Source organism: Aotus nancymaae, unplaced genomic scaffold (genome assembly GCF_030222135.1).
Source record: "Aotus nancymaae isolate 86718 unplaced genomic scaffold, 86718_ANA_hifiasm-v0.15.2.pri h1tg000021l, whole genome shotgun sequence".
NCBI classification, from domain to species: domain Eukaryota; kingdom Metazoa; phylum Chordata; class Mammalia; order Primates; family Aotidae; genus Aotus; species Aotus nancymaae.
In genome coordinates, this window is record NW_026988433.1 from 4,517,526 (window position 1) to 4,540,716 (window position 23,191).

A 23,191-nucleotide genomic window follows, 5' to 3' on the forward strand; every position below is an offset into this window, starting at 1 on the left:
TATTTAAAAAAGAACAGCTTGACTTCTATCAAAAAACTTTCTTTCCCAACCAATCAATAATAGCAACCTCACCTGAACCTCAAACAAACAACAAATGCAAAACTGTCCAGGCGAAAGTACAACTCTTCCTCGAGGAGCGGTCTAACACTGTTTTCCACCTGGTACGTGGCCTTGCCTTCTTCTGTGAAGGACATTGGTAGTTTGCAAAGTTGGGCCTCAGTCTGGCAGTGCTGGCATCCGGCATAACCCTGGAAGTTGGGAAAAAGGCAAATTCAGGAGCCCTGCCTTAGTATTATTAAATCGGAACCTTCGGCCACAGGGCCCAGCCATCTGCATGTCATCAAGTCCTCCTGCTCGCTGACTGGGTACTGGTGTGGATGATGGTGGATCTGTGAATGAACGCCCTCCCGCTCAGTGACTCTGAATGCTGGTGTGAATGGAGGCGGTGTATCTATGAATGAAAGCCCTCCTGCTCATTGATTTTGAGCACTGGTGTGGATGACGCTGGATCTATGAATGAATGCCCTCCTGCTCACTGACTGAATGCTGGTGTGGGTGACGGTGGATCTATGAATGAACACCTTCCTGCTCGCTGACTTTGAGCACTGGTGTGGATGATCATGGATCTATGGACGAAAGCCCTCCTTATTAGGAATCACTGTGGATCAGTGAAGAAACCAAGAGGGATTTTTTTTTTAAAGATTGTCAAATATATTGTTTTCCCTCTAGCCTAACAGTTTAATTCTTCTGTGGTTGTATATTTTGGGGTGAGAAATAGCAATTAAGTGAAACAAAACACACCCCACAAGACACTGACTTGTAAGCCATGAAAAGCCTTTTAATGACAATTGGCATCACAGGTATAAATAAATAATCTTCTTCTTGCGATCTATGATATGTGCTACAAATATATTTTAAAACGTCCAGCCCAGGTTAGGAGGCTTCAAGGACCCTTTCTTAGCTACTGATTTTAGTAATTAAAAAAATAAACACAATAACCCCCCCTGGCATCTTTGTGAGCGTCCCCCTGCGGAGAGCATGAAAGGCTTGCAGGTGTCTTCGTCCTGCAGCCACAGCCAATGGTGCACATGGAGAACTGGAGTCAGGTGATCACGACGGGGCTTGTTTCACTGGTGTGGTCCTCAGTGCCATATGTGTGTCGCTTTGGATGAATGCATTTTTGCAATGTGCTGCTACACAATTATGCTGTTCAAAAACACAGTTGATTGACAATCTAACATAGATTTTATCTTTAGAGTTTATGCTGGTATACCCCACCCAACAAAGTGAAAAAAACAACTTAAAAACCCCACACACAGTTTGTATCTTGGTTCATGTTATGAGCATTTATGTATCATTTGTTATGTCTTGTGATAGACCCAGCCCACCAGGTTGGCTCTGATTATGCCTGAGTGTGGCCTCTTTTTTGATTTTTTTTTTTTTTCAGATGGAGTCTTACTCTGTCACCCAGGTGGGGGTGCAGTGGCACGATCTCGGCTCACTGCAACCTCTGCCTCCTGGATTCAAGCGATTCTCTGCCTTAGCCTCCTGAGTAGCTGGGATTACAGGTGCCCACCACCACGCCCAGCTAATTTTGTATTTTTAGTAGAGACGGAGTTTCACCATGTTAGCCAGTCTGGTCTTGAACTCCTGACCTCGTGATCCACCTGCCTTGGCCTCCCAAAGTGCTGGGATTACAGGCCTGAGCCACTGCACCCAGCCCTCTTTTTTGATTTAACCCAACTTTCTCCTATGCAGGAACATCCCCACAATGACAGGAGTAGATTCCCAAGGGGTCAGGGGTCAGATTCTCCTGGCCACATCCTGTCTGTACAGCCCCTCACAAGGCCACACCTGCTGGCTTTGCCCTATTGTAGTGGTGATGGATTGAGGACAGTTCCTCTCCTCGCAGAGAAGGCTCTGAGAGCTCCCTCCAATTGTACAAAACCAGCTACTATCAACAAAGCTGGAGGGATAGAGAAAAACATTCGAGTTACTACTTAAACAATGGATTAATTGACCTTGTTTCCAGGAACCCATCTGATGAATAGGAATATAATTTATGTTTCATTTAGGAAAAATATACTGCTTGATTCTCAGAAATAAACATTAAATATGAATGCAGTGGAAGTCTGAGACAGAGAGAAAAAAATAGGGAAAAGTGGAAAAGAAAAGATGATCAAGGAAAGGTGTAAAACTCCTTAGTTCTATCCCTGGAGGCATCACTGTTAGGAGACGTCTCCTCCCCGGACCTGTGGTGACAGTTGAAGGCTGTCCTCGAAAAGGTGAAAAAATGTCTCTTAGCAGGCCCTATTTTTATATTTTACTCCTTTATTAGAAATATAAACAGATGATTATTTCTATCTCTTTTTTATTTGTCTTTTTGCATTTTTTTAACAAATAATTTTTGGTAGCTTGTCTGTAGTATGTTTTGACTCATAAAATAACCTTCCTAATTTTGCCTGTGCAGTTCAGTAGCTTGGTCTGCACTCCCCATGGCCCAGACTTTATTCTCCTGACCTTTGAACATCCAGCATCACTGACTGCTGAAAATCCCTTGATACAAAAAAATGTCCTTTCCTGACTTCAAAACTTTCCAACTGGTCTAGCATGGCGCCCGGGACCTTCCCTTCCTAACCCGGCTGACAACTCCCTCTGCCCCACTTGGACCAGTTTCCAGTACAAGGAAGGCATCTGGGCAGGGCCCTTTGGCTAGAGGGGCCTAAGCCTTATCTTTGAGTTTCTCCAGATAGTTTCTGAGTTCCTGGGGGGCACCCACAGCCATGTCTTGGCACACCCATTTGATGTCCTCATCATGGCCGCTGACGATGGATTTCACCGTGGGGCAGCTGTCGTCCGGGGGGATGGTGGTAAAGGTGGTGAATTTCACCTTCTTCCTCTTGGAGGTGGGCGAGTGCAGGGGGTCCTGCTTCTGGTCTCTGCCCTGCCGCCCCCCAGAGTCGGCCGACCTGTGGATTTGGCTCTGCACGTGCTTGTGGGAGCCGCCGTTGAGCAGGAGGTGGTTGCTCTCCTCGCAGGCCCCCGGTCCGCGGTCTATGACGGTGGTGTGCTCATCCTGGGGCGGCGGCGCGTCCCCCACACTCTCCAGGAGCTCGGCCTCATTGCCGAGCCACACCCAGTCATGAGAGTGGGTCACGGAGGCCTGGCCTTCCAGGGGCACTTGCTTGTGCCTGTACTTCAGGGCAAAGGTGGCGCAGTTGATGAGGAAGACGAGGATGGCCAGGCAGAACACCCCCAGGAGGGCGTACATCCCGATCTCCAGGTCACTCAGGCCCCGCTGTGTCTGCACCAGGTCATTCTCCTCCAGCCCACTCCCGGCCTTGGGGAGGTCCACGTGGGCCGGGAAGTTGGTGAAGTCGATGGGGATGTTCTGCAGCTGCCCCTCTCCTGCCAGCCTGCCCCCGTCTGCCCGGCTGTTCTTCACCACTTTGTTGTCCAGCAGGGACCTGGCCGTGGTGGTGGTTCTCCGGAGAGCCCCCTCCTCGCGCTCCCCGGGAGAGCCGCCGTAGAAGTGTCCGTCCTGGCCTGTGCGCTCGTGGTGCTGACCCTTCTGCCGGCGGTCACTGGCGTGGTTCTTCATCTCATCTTTGTCATAGTCCCTGCCGGGGCTGGAGTCAGCATCGTTCTGTCCGAACTTGACCCTGATGTTGCCGATGCCCACGGCCAGGACGCTCTTGCGTTTGGATTTCTGGCAGGCCTCGGCGATCGTCATGTCCACTCGGACCAGCGGGCCCTGGCCTTCCCCTTCGGCCACCACGACGGGCCACCTGGGAGAGCGGGCCTGGGGGACCGACACGACAGCCTCGTCCTGGGAGGTGGCTGCCAGGGAGAAGTCCTTGGTGTCGTAGATGTCCAGGGGCGTCACTGAGCCATCGCTGAACTGCAGCCACGTGCTGACTACAGCTTCCTGCAGGGACACAGGCAGTTAGAAGACCACTTGGGGGGTGCCTCTTCCCTTAGAAACCCCCTCCTAGGAGGACACCCAAAGAAACAGGGAGTGGGACCCCAAATCCAGACCCAGTAGCTGATGCATCTGGGGACAACTCATACAGGGGCAGAGAAATCACCTTAATTTACATGAGAACAAATGAGAATGTGGCCAACAGCCCTCACATAATCCTTACGAGGAACAAACAAACTAAAAATCCCTAAGGGAGATGAGGTTCCAGGTGGCTTTATCCACACAGTGATCGCTTGAATCAGCTAGCTGGTGCATGGTCACAGACAGTGACTGGCTTCCAGGGCAGGCCCTGGTCATGTCGACACGCACCCCGTGATTAGTGGCCTGAGTATGATGAATGGATACAGCTGTTGTCTGTATCCAGCATGACGGCAAAGGCTGATGGGCGGGAAACACTGTCAGAGCCAAGGGCATTAGAAAGCAAGCTCCCTCTTCTCCCTGCACAGCCCCAGTGAATTAAGCTTCACCTGAGAGACAGGAGAACAAGAGCATTTTGCCTTTTAAGGCTGACCCTGTTGTGCCACTGCAGACGCTTTGCTTGGCTGCAGCTGGCTGGCAGTGAGGTGTGGGGTACAGCGCATGGCGTTAGCTGGTGGCCCCGTTCAGTGGTGCTGCCTTTGTTCTGCATGGGTAGCTGGAAATTCCCATCAGAGGGAAAGAGGAAGCTGAGGGCCAGTGTGAAGGGGCTACGTTCATTTCTCACTGTACTTCTGTCAGTGACCCAACAGCTATGTAAAAGTTATTTCCCATTGTGGAGACAGGTCAAAAAAATTAGACTTTATGTGCCTGGCTTATTTTACTCAAAATAATGTCTTTGGGCCCATCCACATTGCTGCAAATGACAATATTTCATTCTTTTTTATGGCTGAATAATATTCCAAAAAGAATTGAAAGCTACTGGCCTAGAAATGCCGCTCACAGCCATGCCCACGTGACTGGCAGATGCTCAGGTGCACAAGGCTTCCTGCTCTCGCCTTTTCTCCAGGGTGACAATGACCATCCTCTCCCCTTTGTGTGCCCAGAGCAAACATAACCCCACGGAAGGCCTTGTTTTTGACTTACCTGTGGGTACTTCTTTTTATTATTATTGTACTTTAAGTTCTGGGGTACATGTGCAGAACGTGCAGGTTTGTTACATAGGTATACATGTGCCACGGTTGTTTGCCGCACCCCATCAACCCGTCATCTACACTAGGTGTTTTTCTAATGCTGTCCCTCCCCTACCATTTGACCCAGCACTCCCATTTCTGGGTAAATATCCAAAGGATAATAAATTGTTCTACTATAAAGACACATGCACACGCATGTTCATTGCGGCACTGTTCACAATAGCAAAGACTTGGAACCAACCCAAATGCCCATCAATGATAGACTGGATAAAGAAAATGTGGCACATACACACCATGGAATACTATGCAGCCATAAAAAGGATGAATTCATGTTCTTTGCAGGAACATGACTGAAGCTGGAAACTATCATTCTCAACAAAGTAACACAAGAACAGAAAACCAAACACCGCATGTTCTCACTCATAAGTAGGAGTTGAGCAATGTGAACATACGGACATAGGGAGGGGAGCATCGCACACCAGGGCCCGTTAGGGGGTGGGGGGCTAGCTATGGGTACTTTTATTCTGCCTCCAAGAGTGGGAACTCCTTAAGGGCAGAGACTCTTAGTAGCTGCCCCAATGTTCAGTACTTAGGACAGAGCCTGGGTATAGATGGGGAATAGTTTTTCCTGGATGAATAGAGGAGGGTGAAATGTGTAAGCTAATCACAAAAATGACAGCCCTTATCCACCGGGCACTTGTTATGGGTCAGGTGTTGTTTGTAGCTATTTACAGAATGCATTTTCTCCTCTTTCGTGAAGTAGGTTGGGTTATGCTTCCTGCCCAAAGAGAGGTTAAGAAATGTGCTCACACACACACATATGTTCATCGCAGCACTATTCACAATAGCAAGGACATGGAGTCACAACAGCAAAGGAACAGAGTCAACCTAAATGGCAGCTGAGCCACAGCAAGTGCCCAGTACATATGGGCTCTCCATTTTGTGACTAGGATTGCACATTTCACCCTTCTCCATTCACCTAGGAAACACTATCCAGTCCATTAGTGATGAACTGGATAAAGAAAATGTGGTACATTTATATGATGGAATACTATGCAGCCATAAAAAGAACAAGATTCTGTCCTTTGCAGGGACACAGATGGAGCTGGAGGCCATTATTTTTAGCAAACTGATACAGAAACAGAAAACCAAACACTGCACGTTCTCACTTATAAGTGGGAGCTAAATGATGAGAAGACATGGACAGACAGAGGGAACAGCACACACTGGGGCCTATTGGAGGGTGGAGGGTGGAGGCTGGAAGCGGGGAGAGGATCAAGGAAAATAACTCATGGGCACTAACCGTAATACCTGGGTCACAAAATGATCTGTACAACAAACACCCATGACACAAGTGTACCTACGTGACGAACCTGCACATGTGCCCCTGAACTTAAAATAAAAGTTAAAAAGTAAAATAAAAAAGAACTATGTCCAGTCACGTGGTTAGGAAGAGGCAGGGTCAGGGCTGGAACAGATGTGGCTTCAGAGCTGAGCTCCTGACCACTGTGCTGGGGACCCCCGGGACAGCCACAGCCAGAGCCCATGTATCAGCCCCACAAAGACCACGACAACTCACCCTCTGCTGAGAAAGTCATGTAGCTGCCTCCTTTCCTCTCTGCCTTGTTTTTTACAGCAAACAGGTCTGACCTGTGGCCTTCCTGGACCTTTGTCCCCATCCATCCCGGACACTGTCATTGCAGCCCAGGGAGGCAGCAGGCACCCTCTCCATGGACGGGGCATGGGAAAATCCTACCTGCTGAGCCAGAGATATAGCAGCAAAGCTAGTGTGTGCTCTGAGCCTTGGCTGGAGATGTCTGCTCTCAAAATCAAAAGCCCACACTTGGGTGTGATACTGTGTGGTATGGGAATTGGGAGAAAAGAAACTCACTTGGAGCTGGACCTGTGCAAATGCAAATACAACCTCCTTCAGAACAAAACTAAGCCAAACAACCAGGGTTCGAGAGGCATTCATGATACAAAGAAAGAAAGGTTATAACCTGTGGGTGGGAAGGCTGCACCATGAGAGGGAACATTTACACAGGAAGGCGAGCAGGCTGATATGTGAGATCACAGAAGACTCCAAAGGCTATAACATAAAACAAACCAGCAAGAAACAATACTCTATGAAATAAAACGTAACGTAAAACAAATCAACAAAAATAGTCTATGAAATAAAATTAAAAAGAAATTAAAAGCTTAATTAAAAAATTAAAGAGACATTAAAAGGAGTTGGAATTGTCTTAACAAAAGTGAATGGGGCCCAGGCATGGTGGCTCACGCCTGTAATCCCAGCACTTTGGGAGGCTGAGGTGGGTGGATCACCTGAGGTCAGGAGTTTGAGACCAGCCTGGCCAACATGGGGAAATCCTGTCTCTACAAAAAATGCAAAAATTAGCTGGGCATGGTGGTGCCCACCTGTAATCTCAGCTACTTGGGAGGCTGAGGCAGGAGAATCGCTTGAACCCGGGAAGTGGAGGTTGCAGTGAGTCAAGATTGTACCACTGTACTCCAGCCTGGGCAACAGAGCAAGAATCTGTCTCAAAAAGAAAAAAAAAAAACAAAAGCAAATGGAAACAGAGCAGGAAGGAAGGGGAGCAAATAGCCATGTAGAATTTCTAGAAAGGAAAACCATGGTCCCTGAAGTCAGTGACTCAATGGGTGGTTCGAACAGCAGATGAGACGTGTTGGAGGAGAGAATGACTATGGTGGGAGACAGAGCCGCCCACGTTACCCCAAAAGATCCACAGGCATATAAAGAAACAAAACTGTGACGGGCAGGTGAAAAGAAAAGAAAAAAGAGAGAATGAGAATATCCAACGGTTGTTTGGTAGGAATTCCAGAAGGAAACATTGGAGTAGCCTGCGAGCAAGCAATGTTCACAGTAATGACTCTACATCCCGCAGGACTGAGGAAGAATGCCTGTGGTTAAAAAAAAAAATTCTGATGACATCGTTTGAGCATCTGCGTCTAGCTGTAGCTGAAGATCCGAATGCCTGGACATGAACTGATGCGTCCTGCTGTGTGTGAAGGCGGGCTGAGCTGGGTCATATCACTTGTAACGGTAAGCCCTGGCCAACGCCAGCTGGCTCTGAGGGGTGAGCCCGTGTAGGAAACTTTGGGAGGGTGTGGAGCTCTCTCTGGGGGGCTTCCCGCTTAGCTCCTGCTAGCTCAACTTTCAATGATCAACTGTGCTTTTTTTTAAACTTATCTTTTGCCCAAGGGCACTCTCTGGCTTCTGGAACCCCTGTGGTTGTGCGTACAGCAAGATGTGCCAGGGAGTGAATACCCGCTGTGGGCAGCCCTCAGTGAAAGACGACAGAGTTGTGTTTATCCCAGATCCCTTGCCCCCCGAGTGCAGTGACTCTCTTGGCCTTTCCAGATGTACAGTCTCCCAGCAGGCAGGCGCTCCGGCGACCCCTGGCGGTGGCTGAGGTGGTAACACACTGCTGGTTGCATTTCTCTTCCTCCCATCAGCCCCGGCTTCTCTGCTGGCGTTGTCTTTACCACTTGAATAAACTATGCACTTGAATCCTTGTCTCTGGCTCAGCTTCCAAGCAGACCAAAACGAACACAGAAGAGAGGCTCAGGGATGCTGGGGCTCACCTTTGTCACCTCTGTCCACATAAGCTGATGAATCACACAACCAGACAAGCCCTAATGCCTCAATCTCACACACGAATACCAAGTGATTTTTCATTTTCCTATCCTACTTTCTTTCTTTTTTTTTTTTTTTGAGTGAGTTTCACTCTGTCGCCCGGGCTGGAGTGTAATGGCATGATCTTGGCTCACTGCAACCTCCACCTCCCAGGTTCAAGTGATTCTCCTGCTTCAGCCTCCCAAGTAGCTGGGATTACAGGTGTCTGCCACTATGCCCGGCTAATTTTTGTATTTTTAGTAGAGATGCGGTTTTACCATGTTGGCCAGGCTGGTCTTGAACTCTTGACTTCAGATGATCCACCTGCCTTGACCTCCCAAAGGGCTGAGATTACAGGCATGAGCCACTGCGCCTGGCCCCTACTTTCTTTAGAGCAAACAAGGCACAGGGGACGTACAAGCCACTACCCTCATATTTATAGGTGTGAAACTCTTTCAGATTTTGTATTTCAAAGTTGAAAAGGTCACGAACAAGGTGCCAGCCTTCTACACTCTAAGGGCTGAGATAAAAGACTTAACAGTGTGCAAGTTCATTGTGGCTGACGTTTCGTCTTGAATTAATTTTTCTTCACAAACCAGATGGAGAAAGAAGTTAACATACAACAAGCCCCCGAAAGGCAGATAATCGGAACGAAGGTCTCAGAACACCCTTGTCTTGCCAAGATCCATCTGCATCAGCCTCGTCGCATGATTGAGACTAACTTCTTCCATTAGCTCATTACAGAGAGGCTGGAATGTAGCGTTTCATCAGGAGAAGCCAACGCATTTCCCCAAAGATGAGAAATTCTGAATGACTTAATGTAACACATGCCCAGAAATGATTTAGAGCTCCATCCTTTCAGGAGCCGTGACTGCAAATCAGATGAACTACATCCACAAATCCCCCTGAGTCAGTGCTAGGGGATGCCAATTACTGTCAGCTGATGAAGACAGATGGGTGACACGAGATGGGGGTCGCCCGGCTGTGCCCCATGCCGGGGGGTTGCAATGCCAATCGCCCACCCTAATTCATTATCCATTCTCAGCAAATAGCTTCAAGCTTTCAGCTTTCCTCGACTCGTTTTAATCCCAAACATGAGAGTATTACTCTGCTCTTTGTAAACCAGAAAACGCCATGCTGATTTCCTGCCCTATCTGCTCTCAGAGAGAAGAACTGAAGCCAGCACTGTGGGCTGGATGCGGACCTGCACGCACCCCAGGTCCCTCCTGTTGGCACTCTGGGGCAAAATCAGGTAGCAGCTGTCTCCTCGTTAGGCAGAATTCCTAGAATGGCCCACCAAAGATGTACCCCAATTCCCAGAACATGGGTGTAGGGTGAGTGATCATTCTCGTGATTATGTTATGCTGTTACATGACAGCTGATAGAGTGATTTTCCTGGATTATCTGGGTGAGTCCAGTGAAATCACATGAGTCCTTAAACGCATAGCGATTTCTCTAGCTGGTGACAGAAGGGGAAGCTGGAGAGACGGGGAGCATGAGAAGGACTCCATACACTGTTGCTAGTGTTGAAGCCGATGAGGGTAGGGTGGGGAGTGAGAAGGAATGCAGGTGGACTTGAGGGGCTAAGAGAGGATTCCGGCCAATAACCAGCCAAGAATTGGCAGCCTCCGCCCTACCACTGCAAAGATCTGGATTCTACCAACAAAGATGATTCTGGAAGTGGATTCTTTCTTAGAGCATGCTGGCAAGAACCTAGGCAACCCACACTGTGATTTCAGCCTTCTGATACTCTGAGCATGAATCCAGCGGAGCTCACTCACCGCGCTGTGCGCTAGCGAATAAGTGCACTTTGTTTTCAGCTGCTAAGTGTGTGGCAGTGGTTGCATAGCAGCAGATAACGGGCACGTCTCTGTGCTCTGAGCATCCTCGCTCTAGCTCCTCGTAGACCGCAATACTGGACAAGGCAGCCACATGGATTTTACACAGCCTGCACTGCTTGCTTCTAACCCCAGCCCAGCCCCGGTAAGCATTTGAGTTTGCAGCCCTTGAACTGCACTGAAATCCTGTACAGTGGTTGGAACTGTCCAATCCCCCCTGGAAGAACGCAAGCCCCTAGATTTGGTCATCATGCCCGCGCCCCTGGGCATCACTGCCCTCTGTTTGCAGCATCATGCCTCTGCTTTGTAGCATTGTCGTGTTCCTGCTAGCACACGCCAGGGAAACCCAGCCCCTACTCTAACCCCCGGGCCCTGTCGCCTGTCACAGCCACACGACAGCTCCTCCAGCATTGTTTAGCCCACAGTGGGGTGTGGATTGAATCTGAGCTTCCTCCCCGGACTGACTGCTTCTTGTGGCCGCAAGTCACCAGAGGAAACTGGGTGTGAAGCAGAATGTCTGCTCTGATGGAGCATCCAAGGCCCTGTGTGCTCTCACTAAAATAATGCTCATAATACCAGCGGGCATTCCCAGGAAAAGGGCTAACACTGGATGGCATGTGCCGGCCGCTGTTTTTAGCACTCGACATCATCAAGCCGAATTTAATTTGCAAACGGACTCTCACAGGTGTTGTTACTTTCTCATTAAGGATTGAGACACGGGTGAGGTGTCTTGCCTGAGGTTACATAGGTTGTAAGGGACATGGCTGTGATGCCATCTGGGCCTTCTGGCTCCTAAGTCTGTCCCAACGATGACGTCAGAAGCAGAAAGTCTTGCAGACAAGGCCAACACCCATATGCAGGTTGCTAAGGTCAGACGGGCACATCCTGGCTGTGTTACGTGGATCATTCTCCCTACTCTCTTTCCAGCATCCTGTCTTCCAGCTCAGCTCTAAGAGTCATTCAGTCACTCAACCAGCATTTATTCTGCACCTACTGTGTGCTGGCCCTGTGATTGTCAATGGGGACAGAGCAATGATCAGGGGGCTTGTCTTGTAGAAGCTTATATCCTATGGAGGAGAAACATGCTTTGTGTGGTAGGAAATGGGGCTGAATCAGACCCATTCGCTGTGAGCGAAGGCACTGATGAGAAGACGGTATCATAAGTGGGTATGAAAATGAGAAGGAGCCGCACTCAGCGGTGAGGGTGGTGTGTTTCAGGCAAAGCAACGGCCATTGCAAAACCCCTAAAGAAGTGCGAAGGGAGTGTGTGCCTCAAGTGGGATGAGAGAGGCGGAGGGCTGCGGAAGAGGAAGTCCGAGATCAGCCAGGGGCTGTGGCACGTGCAATGTCAAGGAATACAGTCTCTTTCTAAGTGCACTGGCAAGTCATCGGAGCATTTTAAACCAGTGTGGCATGATGTGATTTATGGCTCTTTAAAATTATACTTTAAGTTCTGGGGTACATGTGCAGAGCGTGCAGGTTTGTTGCACAGTTATACACATGCTGTGGTGGTTTGCTGTATCCATCACCCCGTCATCTACATTGGGTATTTCTCCTAATGCTACCCCCCCACACCCCCTGCCCCCCAACAGCAGTTTTAAGGCGTACTCTGCTCTTGAGAGGAGCAGGGAGTGCAGGGGTGAGAACGGCAGCAGGGAGGCCTGGTGAGGAGGCTGGTGACGGTCTGTGTTGCTCAAAAGCTACGTGGGCAAGGTGAGCACTTTGCCTGCAATGACTTGGCCTCCATGGTGCCATGTGGTCCTGCTGACCTGCCCCCATCTCTCCCTCCACCCTGCCCTCTGCTGAGGCAGGCACAGTGGCTGACCCTGTTCCCTCTCAACCTCTGACATTCGGCCCCTACCTGTTTGGGGGTCCGCAGCAGCTCCTCAGCGGTGGCCACAGCTGTTACGGCCTTGCTGTTTTCTGCATTGGGGTAAAGGGCGACGGACAGCCTGGCCACGAGCTGGATGGCCAAGTCTGTCACCGACACTTTGTCATCTAGCACGGTTATTGTCTTCTCCGCCAGGATGGAGTCCGACAGTGGGGACAGCACCTGCGGAATTGGCAGGACACAGGAGAATCCATCACACGTTTCCAGAGGTCAGCCCCCTTCCCAGCAATATTTCTTCCATCCCAATAGGCCTGAGGTCCAGAATACAGGGCAAAGGAGTTCCATATCTACTTCACTCTATACACTGGCCCATCTCATGCCTTCGTGATAATCAAATAAAGTCACCCCTTCCCCAAGACACCTTAATTCTTTCTGTTGAAAAATTGGAATATATATTAAAATCCATTCTGTCTTTAAAAGGGAATGATCTCTCCTATTTAGATGAAGTATGCTTGTACAGTGCACAACCTGGTTAACTGTACATGATGATCCTGTTAAACAGGTTCATGAAGAGTTGAATTATAAATTTACAAAAGTGAATTATAAATAGTTCACTCCTCCCACCACCACCACAATGTATCCTCTGCTGAAACACTGCTTTCTGCCTCATCTTGTAAGCCAAATGTCGGGCTTGAGATGTCCAGGGGAAACAATAGAAATGTGCTAAACATTTCCACATATGGTATAGGGATCCTGAATGACATTCCAGAAAGGTGGATTCAGAAGGGTGGGACTTGAGGGGCTGAGGAAAAGGCCGTCCATGCCCCATCATTTATCCTTAACATTTACCATTCTGTACACTTCCTCAAGTGCAAAAGAGAGAGTAGGATTTCCAAGAGTTCGTTGGAGAAGTAAATGACAGGACGACAGAGTGACTGAAGGAGGGAGAGATGAGAGGACGGATCCGTGCTTTTTCCCTGGGCTGCTGGTAGAAGCGGTGCATAGAGAAGAGGGTGGCTACTTCTAAGAAGGCGCAGGGGGAATACGTTAGGAGAGTGTGCGCTAAGTAGGAGAAGCAGAGGTGGGAGGCGGGTGCTGGCAGGTGGTGGGAATGGTGGATGCAGCCGTTGGGAATGAGGTCACACGGGGAGCTGAGAGAGTGCAGCTGCCACCTTCTCCATTCTGAGTGGAAGGAGACTGGATTCTAGATCCATCCTGGACCCATCTTCCTGTGTCCCCACAATACCATCTGGAGCCATCACAGGGTTAAGGAATCGGCCGCAGTGACCTGCCCACCCTTTGAGTCTCCCTCAACACCGCACACACGCCCAGTGCTGGGGACACGGAGACTCCGGTTCCCTACCTGGATGGTGGTCATCCCGACCTCTCGCCCCACCAGGACCCGGCTGTCCTGCAGGGTGGCCACGTGCGGCTCCTCCAGCTTCATGAAATCTGCCACCAGGTGAGTGACGTCGAACTGCCAGTCGGGACCCAGCAGGTGGCTGGGCTGACCCCATGGGCCGGCGCCCTCGGACACAAACTGGGTGAGGACCCGCACGGTGGCGTGCTGGTACTGCAGCGCGCAGCCCCGGCCCCGCCGCTCCTCCTCGTCCTCATCCTCGCTCTCACGAGTGGGCCTTGTGGGAAGGGACAAAGAGCTCTGAGATTCAGGGAGAGGAGTCTCAGATGTTCTTGAGACAGGCAGGCGCCCTCCTCAACCTCAAGGAGACAACACTGAAGACACGAGCCCCAGGACCACCCAGCGGGCACCAGGCCTATCTCTAGGCAGCATCTCCTTCTCGAATACATTTACAGAAAAATAAAAGACAAGGGTTAATATGTACTAAACCTGCACTGTCTCATAAGGAGCCATTGGCCACATGTGGCTATTTTAATTTTTGTTAATTAATTATTATTATATGTTTAGAGACAGGGTCTTGCTCTGTTGCCCAGGCTAAAGTGCAGTGGTCCATCCTAGCTCAATGCAGCCTTGAACTCCTGGGTTTAGGTGATCCTCCTGCTTCAGCCTCCTGAGTAGCTGGGACTATAGGCATGCACCATCATGCTTGGCTAATTTTAAAAAAAAAATCCGTAGAGATAGGGTCTTGCTATGTTGCCCAGGCTGGTCTTGAACTCAAGTGATTCTCCCACATTGGCTTCCCAAAGTGCTGGGATTATAGGCATGAGCTACCACACCCAGCCCTAAATGTTAATTTAAATCAATAAAAATTAAACAACAAAAAAATTGAACTTTTCCGCCACACTGACTACAGTCTAGCCACTCCAGAGCTACCTGTGCTAGTGACCACCATATTGGACAGAGTGGTTCTAGAACATTCCACCACAGTAGAAAGTCCTACTGGACAGAGCTGTCTTACACACTTGAGATGCGGCAGGTCCCATTCTATGCTTCCACATGTATGAACGGTTTTAGCCTCATAAGGCTACGAGGCAAACTCATAATGATTCTCACAACCAGACGAGGAAACTAAGGCACAGAGAGGTTATGTAGCTCGCCCACAGAGCTGATTAGTGGCAGAGATTGGACTGGAGCCCGGGAGTCTCAGTTCCTCCCCCTCAGGGATGTGGAACAAACTTACTGTCTTGGCTACTCATGACCACAAACTGATCTGAAGGACTGGCTAGATTCATGGCTGTCCTTTCCCATGAGCCAAGTGCCTTCAGCTTCTCCTCACAGAGACGGATTCCGCATCTCACTGTCCTGCTTACTCTCCTTGAGAAGCTCTCCCTTAAGAGAAAGGCCCTGTTGCCTGTGGGACTGGCAGGAAAAGAGCCCTGATGGTAGGGGGTGTAACATTCCAGGCGGGAAGCTGGGAACTCAGCGACACCTTCGCTTAGCTAACATCTGCTAATCCGGGGGTCACAGAGCTGAGAAAACAAGACCCCATACCCTTACAGGTTACAGACGGACAGTGCAGAATCCCAGATAACAAATCAGAGGCTTCTGGCTACCAGGGAGCCCAGGGGCCATTAAAATGCAATTAAATTTTATTTGATAATTTGATCTGCACAAAGCAATTCAAACTTAGAGATATGCATAAAGCTCAGAGGAGGACTTTGCCATTTTTCTTGGAGAAAATAAAAGAAACTTCAAATTGCTTGGTAACAGAGATGCTAAAAAAATGTATTAAACTCCATCGTGTCATTTCGGGAGAGCCTCTTTCAAGAGCCAGCCTCGTGTAAGCCACAGTGTAGAGTACAAACAGCCTGGGTTCCACACAGATCTGCTGTGGAGCAGCTTTTGGGCCTGGCTGGGTTATCTGGGAGCCCTGGGGAGACGCGGCTGCTGAGCTCATACCAGCACCTCTTAAGCACTGGGTCCTTTAGTGCTAAGGTCAGTACATAAAGCTGTTGTTTCGGCTCTAGGGTGTCTCCCCATCCCAAGCTCACCTCTTACTGGTCACAATGGGGACCCTCCAGCCCTTTATCTGGCTGAGCTCTGTGTCAGAGACCTCGATCTGCAGGGGCAGCCGGGGCACCCACACGGTGACATGCAGGGGGGCGCTCAGGTACTGGTATGCGAAGGTCACCACCGCATCCGTCTTGCCTTTGATCTCTTTGCCATTGACAAAGATGTAGTCACAGCGGTCAGACACCTGCACAGACAGAGGGAGAAAGGACGGGGGAGACGTTCACGGGGCTTTGGAAACCATCGTTTTTTTGTTGTTCCTATTCTCTTGCGAAGCACAAATCCTTCATTCGGGTTTCTCCTAATGCAGAGCCTGAGACAAGACTTGGTGCGCTCAGTTTAATTCGGAGGTGACTCCAGGGAGCAGGGGTGAAGGAGCAGACGAGGGAGACAGAGAAAGAAGAAAAGCCAATAGGAAGGTGACTTTCTGAGGCTGCTACAGGGACCGTACAGGGACCGTGGGCTCAGCTTTCAGAGACTTCATGAAAAGTATCTAGAATTATCCACCTGAGGGGCAAGAGGTGGGAATATCTTTTAGCTGCCAGCTTATTCCTACTGGTTGAGGGCTGCCCCTGCCTGGGACAGAAAACATACAGCAGACTGAGGTGAGACTGCAATCAAGAAGCGAACGTGAACTTCACAGAACTGCCGCTGTAGCTGAAATCTGGGCGGGCTGAGTAATTTGATGTGAGTACCAGAGGGGTTCGCGCCCTGGGCAGGTGTGTCTTTTCAGAAATTAACCGCACCCACAACCCACCCCTTTCAGCCTCCAAGGATGCAAAGGGCCTGTAGTGCCTTCCTCCCTGCGTGGTTCTCACCAACTCCGAGGTCTCTCCCCTCCATGCACATGCGGACCTGACGCAGGTTCTTTATGGCCTCCAGGCTTTGGCAAGGCCGGTCCCTTTTCCTGGAAGCACCCCCCATCCCTATATGCCCGACCTGCTCCAGCTCAGGGGCTCCTGGGACACGTCTTCCATGACCCCATGGGATTGTTTGTATAATACATGTTCATTACGTGAATGGCAGATCACAGAAGGGACGACCAACCTGTGTTCCCCTTTCCTTTTCCCCTTTCTGGCAGTTTGCTGTCTCAGGAAAGGTATGAGACAGAGCAGAATAAAAACACACAGACAAAAAAATAAAGTTTGCAAGTATCTGGCTTTTGTGTTCCAAGGCTATTCATTCAAATATGACTTGCTCTACAGCCCAGTGGCCATTCCCAGTGCAGCAAGGAAACAGCAGAATGATGCCTATGGTCTCAAGCAGGCAGGAAGGGTCGGTGTGGACAACAATGAGGCCCATTGAGAAGGTAACCTGTGTGCACTGTGACCGGTAAAGGATACCCCCTAGCAACTGCAAACAGAAGACTGTAAGACAGTTCCCTTCCCCAAGGCCTTGGCAATAGTTAAGTTCCCTGGAAATTAGTTTCTGCCACTATGATGAATTGAAAACCAAAAATAGAAACCAAGTTGGGTTACAGAGAAACAATATGACCCACCTTGAATGGTCAAGTTTATCAGATGTGATTTAAATGGGTCCCATGTGTCCATATCACCTCTTAAACTAAGAAATCCTTGAAGGCAAAAAGTACATCTTGTTCATTTTTCACCTCGGGGTTCCTTACACCAGCTGCTTATGAAGCAGGAGCTCAGTGAAATGGATATTGCATGGATGAACGGATGCATGAGTAGACGGATAGACAGATGAACAGATGGAGGAGTGCACACACTGATGCACAGACAGATGGACAGATGGAGAAATGGATGAACGGGTGGATGGACAGGTGAATGGGTGGTGGATACATGGGTGGATAGATGGATAGACAGGTGAACTGATGGATGGATGCACATGCTGATGGACAGACGGATGGACAGATGGAGAAATGGATGAATGGGTGGTGGATACATGGGTGGATAGATGGATAGACAGGTAAATTGATGGATGAAGGCACATGCTGATGGACAGACAGATGGACAGATGGAGAAATGGATGAATGGATGGATGGATGGACAGGTGAATGGGTGGTGGATAAATGGATGAATAGGTGGATTGATGGATAGGCAGATGAACTGATGGATAGATGCATACACTGATGGACAGACGGATGGATAGATGGACAGGTGAATGGGTGGTGGACAAATGGGTAGATAGGTAGATAGATGGATAGACAGATGAACTGATGGATGGATGCACATGCTGATGGACAGACGGATGGACAGATGGAGAAATGGATGAATGGGTGGTGGATACATGGGTGGATAGATGGATAGACAGGTGAATTGATGGATGAAGGCACATGCTGATGGACAGACAGATGGACAGATGGAGAAATGGATGAATGGATGGATGGATGGACAGGTAGATGGGTGGTGGATAAATGGGTGAATAGGTGGATTGATGGATAGGCAGATGAACTGATGGATAGATGCATACACTGATGGACAGACGGATGGATAGATGGACAGGTGAATGGGTGGTGGACAAATGGGTAGATAGGTAGATAGATGGATAGACAGATGAACTGATGGATGGATGCACATGCTGATGGACAGACGGATGGACAGATGGAGAAATGGATGATTGGGTGGTGGATACATGGGTGGATAGATGGATAGACAGGTGAATTGATGGATGAAGACACATGCTGATGGACAGACAGATGGACAGATGGAGAAATGGATGAATGGATGGATGGATGGACAGGTAGATGGGTGGTGGATAAATGGGTGAATAGGTGGATTGATGGATAGGCAGATGAACTGATGGATGGATGCATACACTGATGGACAGATGGATGGATAGATGGACAGGTGAATGGGTGGTGGACAAATGGGCAGATAGGTAGATAGATGGATAGACAGATGAACTAATGGATGGATGCACACATTGATGGACAGACACATGAATGGACGGATAGACAGGTGAATGGCTGGTGGATAAACAGGTGAATCTGTCAATAGACTGATAGATAAACAGATGGATAGATGCACACATCAATGGACAGAAAGAAGGATAGATGGATGGATGGACAGGTGAATGGCTGGTTGATTGGTTGATAAATGGGTGAATCGGTTGACAGATTGACAGACAGATAAACGAATGGATGTGAGCACCAGAGGTGTCCATCAATGGACAGAAAGAAGGATAGATGGATGGATGGACAGGTGAATGGCTGGTGGATAAATGGGTAGACAGTTGGACAGACGGACAGACAGGTGAACAGAGAGATGGATGCACACATTGATGGGTGGCTGGATGGATAGATGAATGGCTGGTGGATAAATGGGTGAATAGGTGGATAGATGGATAAACAGATGGACAGATGCACACATTGATGGACAGATACATGAATGGATGGATGACAGGTGAATGGGTGGTGGATAAATGGGTGACTAGATCGATAGGTTGATAGATGAACAGATGGACAGATGCACACATGGATGCACAGACAGATGGACAGAGGGATGGATGAGCAGGGCCTGCCCTTCATGGGATGCCTGCTTCAGGACAGTCATCAAAGATCTTGGGGTTGATGGAAAATGCAGTGAGAGACTGAGATGAGATGGAGCCAAAATCCACAAAAACACAAGAAGTTAATTCAAAAGTTTCTAGAAAGTTCTCGGGCAGTGTTTCCTAGCCTTTCCTGGGTCATTCACTCCTTCGAGAATACACATAAAGCTATTTATTGCTAGAGAAATGCACATACATACAGTTTAGTGGAACATCTCAGAGTTAATGAAGTCACTCAGAAACCCCTCACATAGCACTTAGCATACTAAGCTCTAATTGCTGATTTGCTTATCGGTCTCCTGTCTATATCATGTATTTTGGAAAGAACAGAGTCCCCTTCTGGGGGTCTGTGGCCTCAGCCAAATAACATCCAGTGCTGAGCAAAGAACTCTTGTAATCTGATCACCCTCTCTTCCCCCAGCTTCCGGGAACCATGGATGGCTACTCTGGGCTCAATTTTCATCTTCAACGTGCACTTCTGTTTGGAGAGGCAGCTGGTGAGGGCTGGGCTGAGAGAATTTCCTCCATCTGCTGGGGACAGTGGCAGGGAGCAGTTGGGAGGGGAACACACGGATGGATCTTCTCATTCATGGTCAAGAGTGGTTTAAAAATGTTTACATGCTGATTAAAGATGGAAGACAATTTTAGTTGCCGTCCCAGGCTTGTCATTAGCTGGTGAACACTGCCCTGGATCTGGGAAGGCATTAGCATAACAGCCGAGCAAGAGTTATATCAGTAATCACTTCTTTAATCAATGTTGTAATTTACAGACCATTGACTCTTCTCATTTATTACCTTTCTGAGCTCTGGTGGGAGGAAACCTGGCCGCTCCCGAATATATAAATAATTAGGAGCAATGCCAAGGGTATGAGGTTGCCGTGCATGATAGAGCCGTCACTGCTATTCCTGAAGGTGTCATAAACGCCTGGGGACATCTCAGGATGCATTAATCATCTCCTAAGTGGCTAGCAGTGAGAGCAGAACCACCGTATTAAAGAATGAGCCTGCTCATCTACACAAAGGAACCAAAACCCCACAGGAGTCTTTTTAGTCCCTCGGCTTTGTTTCTTAGCCTGCTTTCCATCCTTCTTCGTGGATGAATTGCCCGTTGAGAAAACTGCCCACTGGACTCCACTCACTCTGACATTTAAACTATGCGGGCAGAAGGCATGGTGGTCAAGGCCCAGATATCAGTGTCTGTCTGTAAGGATGCGGGGGCGGTCGGGTCATGTGGGGCTTGGTGGAGCCACATACGGTCAGTGGCCATATTCTGTTACCACTCAGGCTTTGGCACCTTCCTAATGGCACCTTCCTGAGACTGCACCTGCCTCCCTGGGGAGAGCCTCGGGGTCACTTTCCAAGGGGAAGGCAGAGGCATCTACCAGTCAGCCATGGATGTCTCATGGAAGCCTTGCCTGAACTGTACTCTAGCCAAGCTGCTTCTCAGACTCGAGTGAGCCTCAGGGAGGGCCTGTTGGCACAGACTGCTGAGTGTCCATCTCAGATTTGGCAGGTCTAGGCTGGTGACCCACACGGGCATTTGTAATGAACGCCCACGGATGCTGTTGCTGCTGCTGCTCTGGGTACCACTTTGAGACCCACTCACGATGGGAATCATTTAGTTATGATGCTTGAAAGTGCATCTCTGTGCTGACACCTCCTAAACTCCTGCCTCTGGACATCCACCTGCTTCTTCCGCGTCTCCCTCGGGTCTCTAATTAGCATCTCAAGCTCAACGTGTTCAAAAATCAAACTCCTAGGACAGTTTCTGTGCATCTCAGGGCACTGAGGTTGTGCTGGAATGAAGTTCACGGGAAAATCAAAGGTGCTTTTCCTGTACACCCGTTTGCAGACCTGCCCTTAATAACATCCCTGCTGCACATTTGCAAGGTGCTTTCAGGTCATTTTCTTTTTTTTTTTTTCAGCTAAGGTGTTTTATTGATTAATAGTAGATTGTACATTTCAAAACTGCTGAGAGAAAGTTTCGAATATTCTTACCACAAAAAGTTATTTGAGATGACGAATATGCTTAGCTTGACTTAATCATTGTATTAAGAATACACTGTATTCATACATCATATCACTTTGTACTGCATAAATATATACAATTACAATCTGCCAATTTACAGTATAACAAAAAATTTAAAAAGAAAACAGCAAAGAAGTCCAGGCGTGGTGGCTCACACCTATAATCCCAGCCCTTTGGGAGGTCGAGGTGGGCAGATCACCTGAGGTCAGGAGTTTGAGACCACCCTGACCAACATGGTGAAACCCTGTCTCTACTAAAAATACAAAGAAAACTAGCTGAGCATGGTGGTGGGCATCTATAATTCCAGCTACTAGGGAGGCTGAGGCAGGAGAATCGCTTGAACCTGGGAGGCAGCGGTTGCTGTGAGCTGAGGGTACTGTGAGCTGAGGGTACTGTGAGCTGAGGTTACAGTGAGCTGAGATCGCACCACTGCACTCCACCAAAAATCAAACCAACCAACAAACAAAGAAACAGAAAAGAAACCCAATTTTTAAAAACAACTTTTAAGGCTTTATTTTTACCATAAAATCAATTTTGCTTCCTAGGCCACCAGGTTTCTTCTCGTTACCATTTGTGTGATTTGCCTTTTCCCCTCTTTTACTTTAAGCCTTTCTGGAGCCTTCTGTATCCTGGATGTTTTAGATGCTTTGTAAAAATAAACACTTACAATGGTTTCCTTCTGGAAGTTTTCTCTGTAATTCATTGTTCTTTTGCTGGAACTTTTAGCACATTCTTGCGAGTTACAACGGACATTTTACTTGGATTTATTTCTACTGCATTATTTGTGCCATCTGTTCGTCCATTCTGTTTTCTTTTTGCTTATTTTTATCTCACTTTTGGCCTTCTTTGCCCATTGTTTTCATACTCAGTTTTTCTAGAGCTATGGACAGCAGTTATGATCCCATTCTGTAGATGAGAAAACTGAGGCCCACCACGGTTGCCGCTCATCCAAACTGGAGAGTTAGAGTGAGAACTATCTATAAGAGTCAGTTCAGGACTTGAATGGACTGTCTCAGCCACGTTGTTTATACTGGGATTATGGCCTTGGCTGAAGTCATCCTTCCTGCCATGTGGCGATTTGAGTCATTTGCATTCCTGTGGGCAGGTGGGCAGGGGAAAGGCAGGTGCTGAGAGAGGCCACTGGCCAGCAACTGTGGCATGCCTGTGGCAAGGGACCAGTGGCAGTCCGGAACCTCTCCTCCAGTGGCTCTGCCCGCACTTCCTCATCCCTTCCCCCAGGGGCCACGCGGAAAGGCTGTCTCTTTCCAAGACCAGGCAGGGAACAGATGGTCCACACAAACCTGAACTTGAGGACTGCTGATTGCAGGGGTGGGAGGGTTAAGGGAAAACAGTGTGAGTGGGGAAAGCACGCCAGGGCTCGGAGGCAGGCGGTGGGTTGCTCTGCATCCTCCAGAATTCACGTCTGCCTGGAACCTCAGACTGTGAGCTTGTTTGGAAATAGGGACTTGCAGATGTAATTACTTAGGGGTTGAGATAAGAATATACTAGCTTACGGCAGGCCCTAAGTCCAATGACTGTATCCCTAGGAGGAGAGGTGAGACACAGAGACACACACACAGAAGGTGATGTGAAGACACACACAGAGAAGGTGATGTGAAGTTGGAGGCAGAGATGGGAACAATGCGCCTTGAGGCCGAGGGATGCCGGAAACCACCAGGAGCTGGCAGAGGCAGGAAGGGTCGTCCCCTAAAGCCTTCAGAGCAGTGCAGCCCTGTCCACACCTTGACTTTAAACCCTGGCCTCCTCAACTATGGAATAATGCATTTCTGTTGCTTTAAGACACAGTTTATGTTACTGTGTTACA

The 23,191-nt window shown here is 48.8% G+C and overlaps 1 protein-coding gene across 1 annotated transcript in view; it reads right to left on the reverse strand.

The window, feature by feature from the left end:
- Positions 1 to 819: 819 nt before the first annotated feature.
- The window catches only part of TMEM132C (transmembrane protein 132C), a 280,537-nt gene continuing 258,165 nt past the window's right edge, over positions 820 to 23,191 (reverse strand). Inside the window, exons 5-8 of the mRNA XM_021668938.2 lie at positions 15,809 to 16,014; positions 13,761 to 14,034; positions 12,428 to 12,619; positions 820 to 3,928 (exon numbers count right to left, since the gene is read on the reverse strand). Of these exons, the coding sequence (XP_021524613.2) occupies positions 2,723 to 3,928; positions 12,428 to 12,619; positions 13,761 to 14,034; positions 15,809 to 16,014 (1,878 nt within the window). The 3' untranslated portion in view covers positions 820 to 2,722. The remainder of the gene's footprint in view (positions 3,929 to 12,427; positions 12,620 to 13,760; positions 14,035 to 15,808; positions 16,015 to 23,191) is intronic.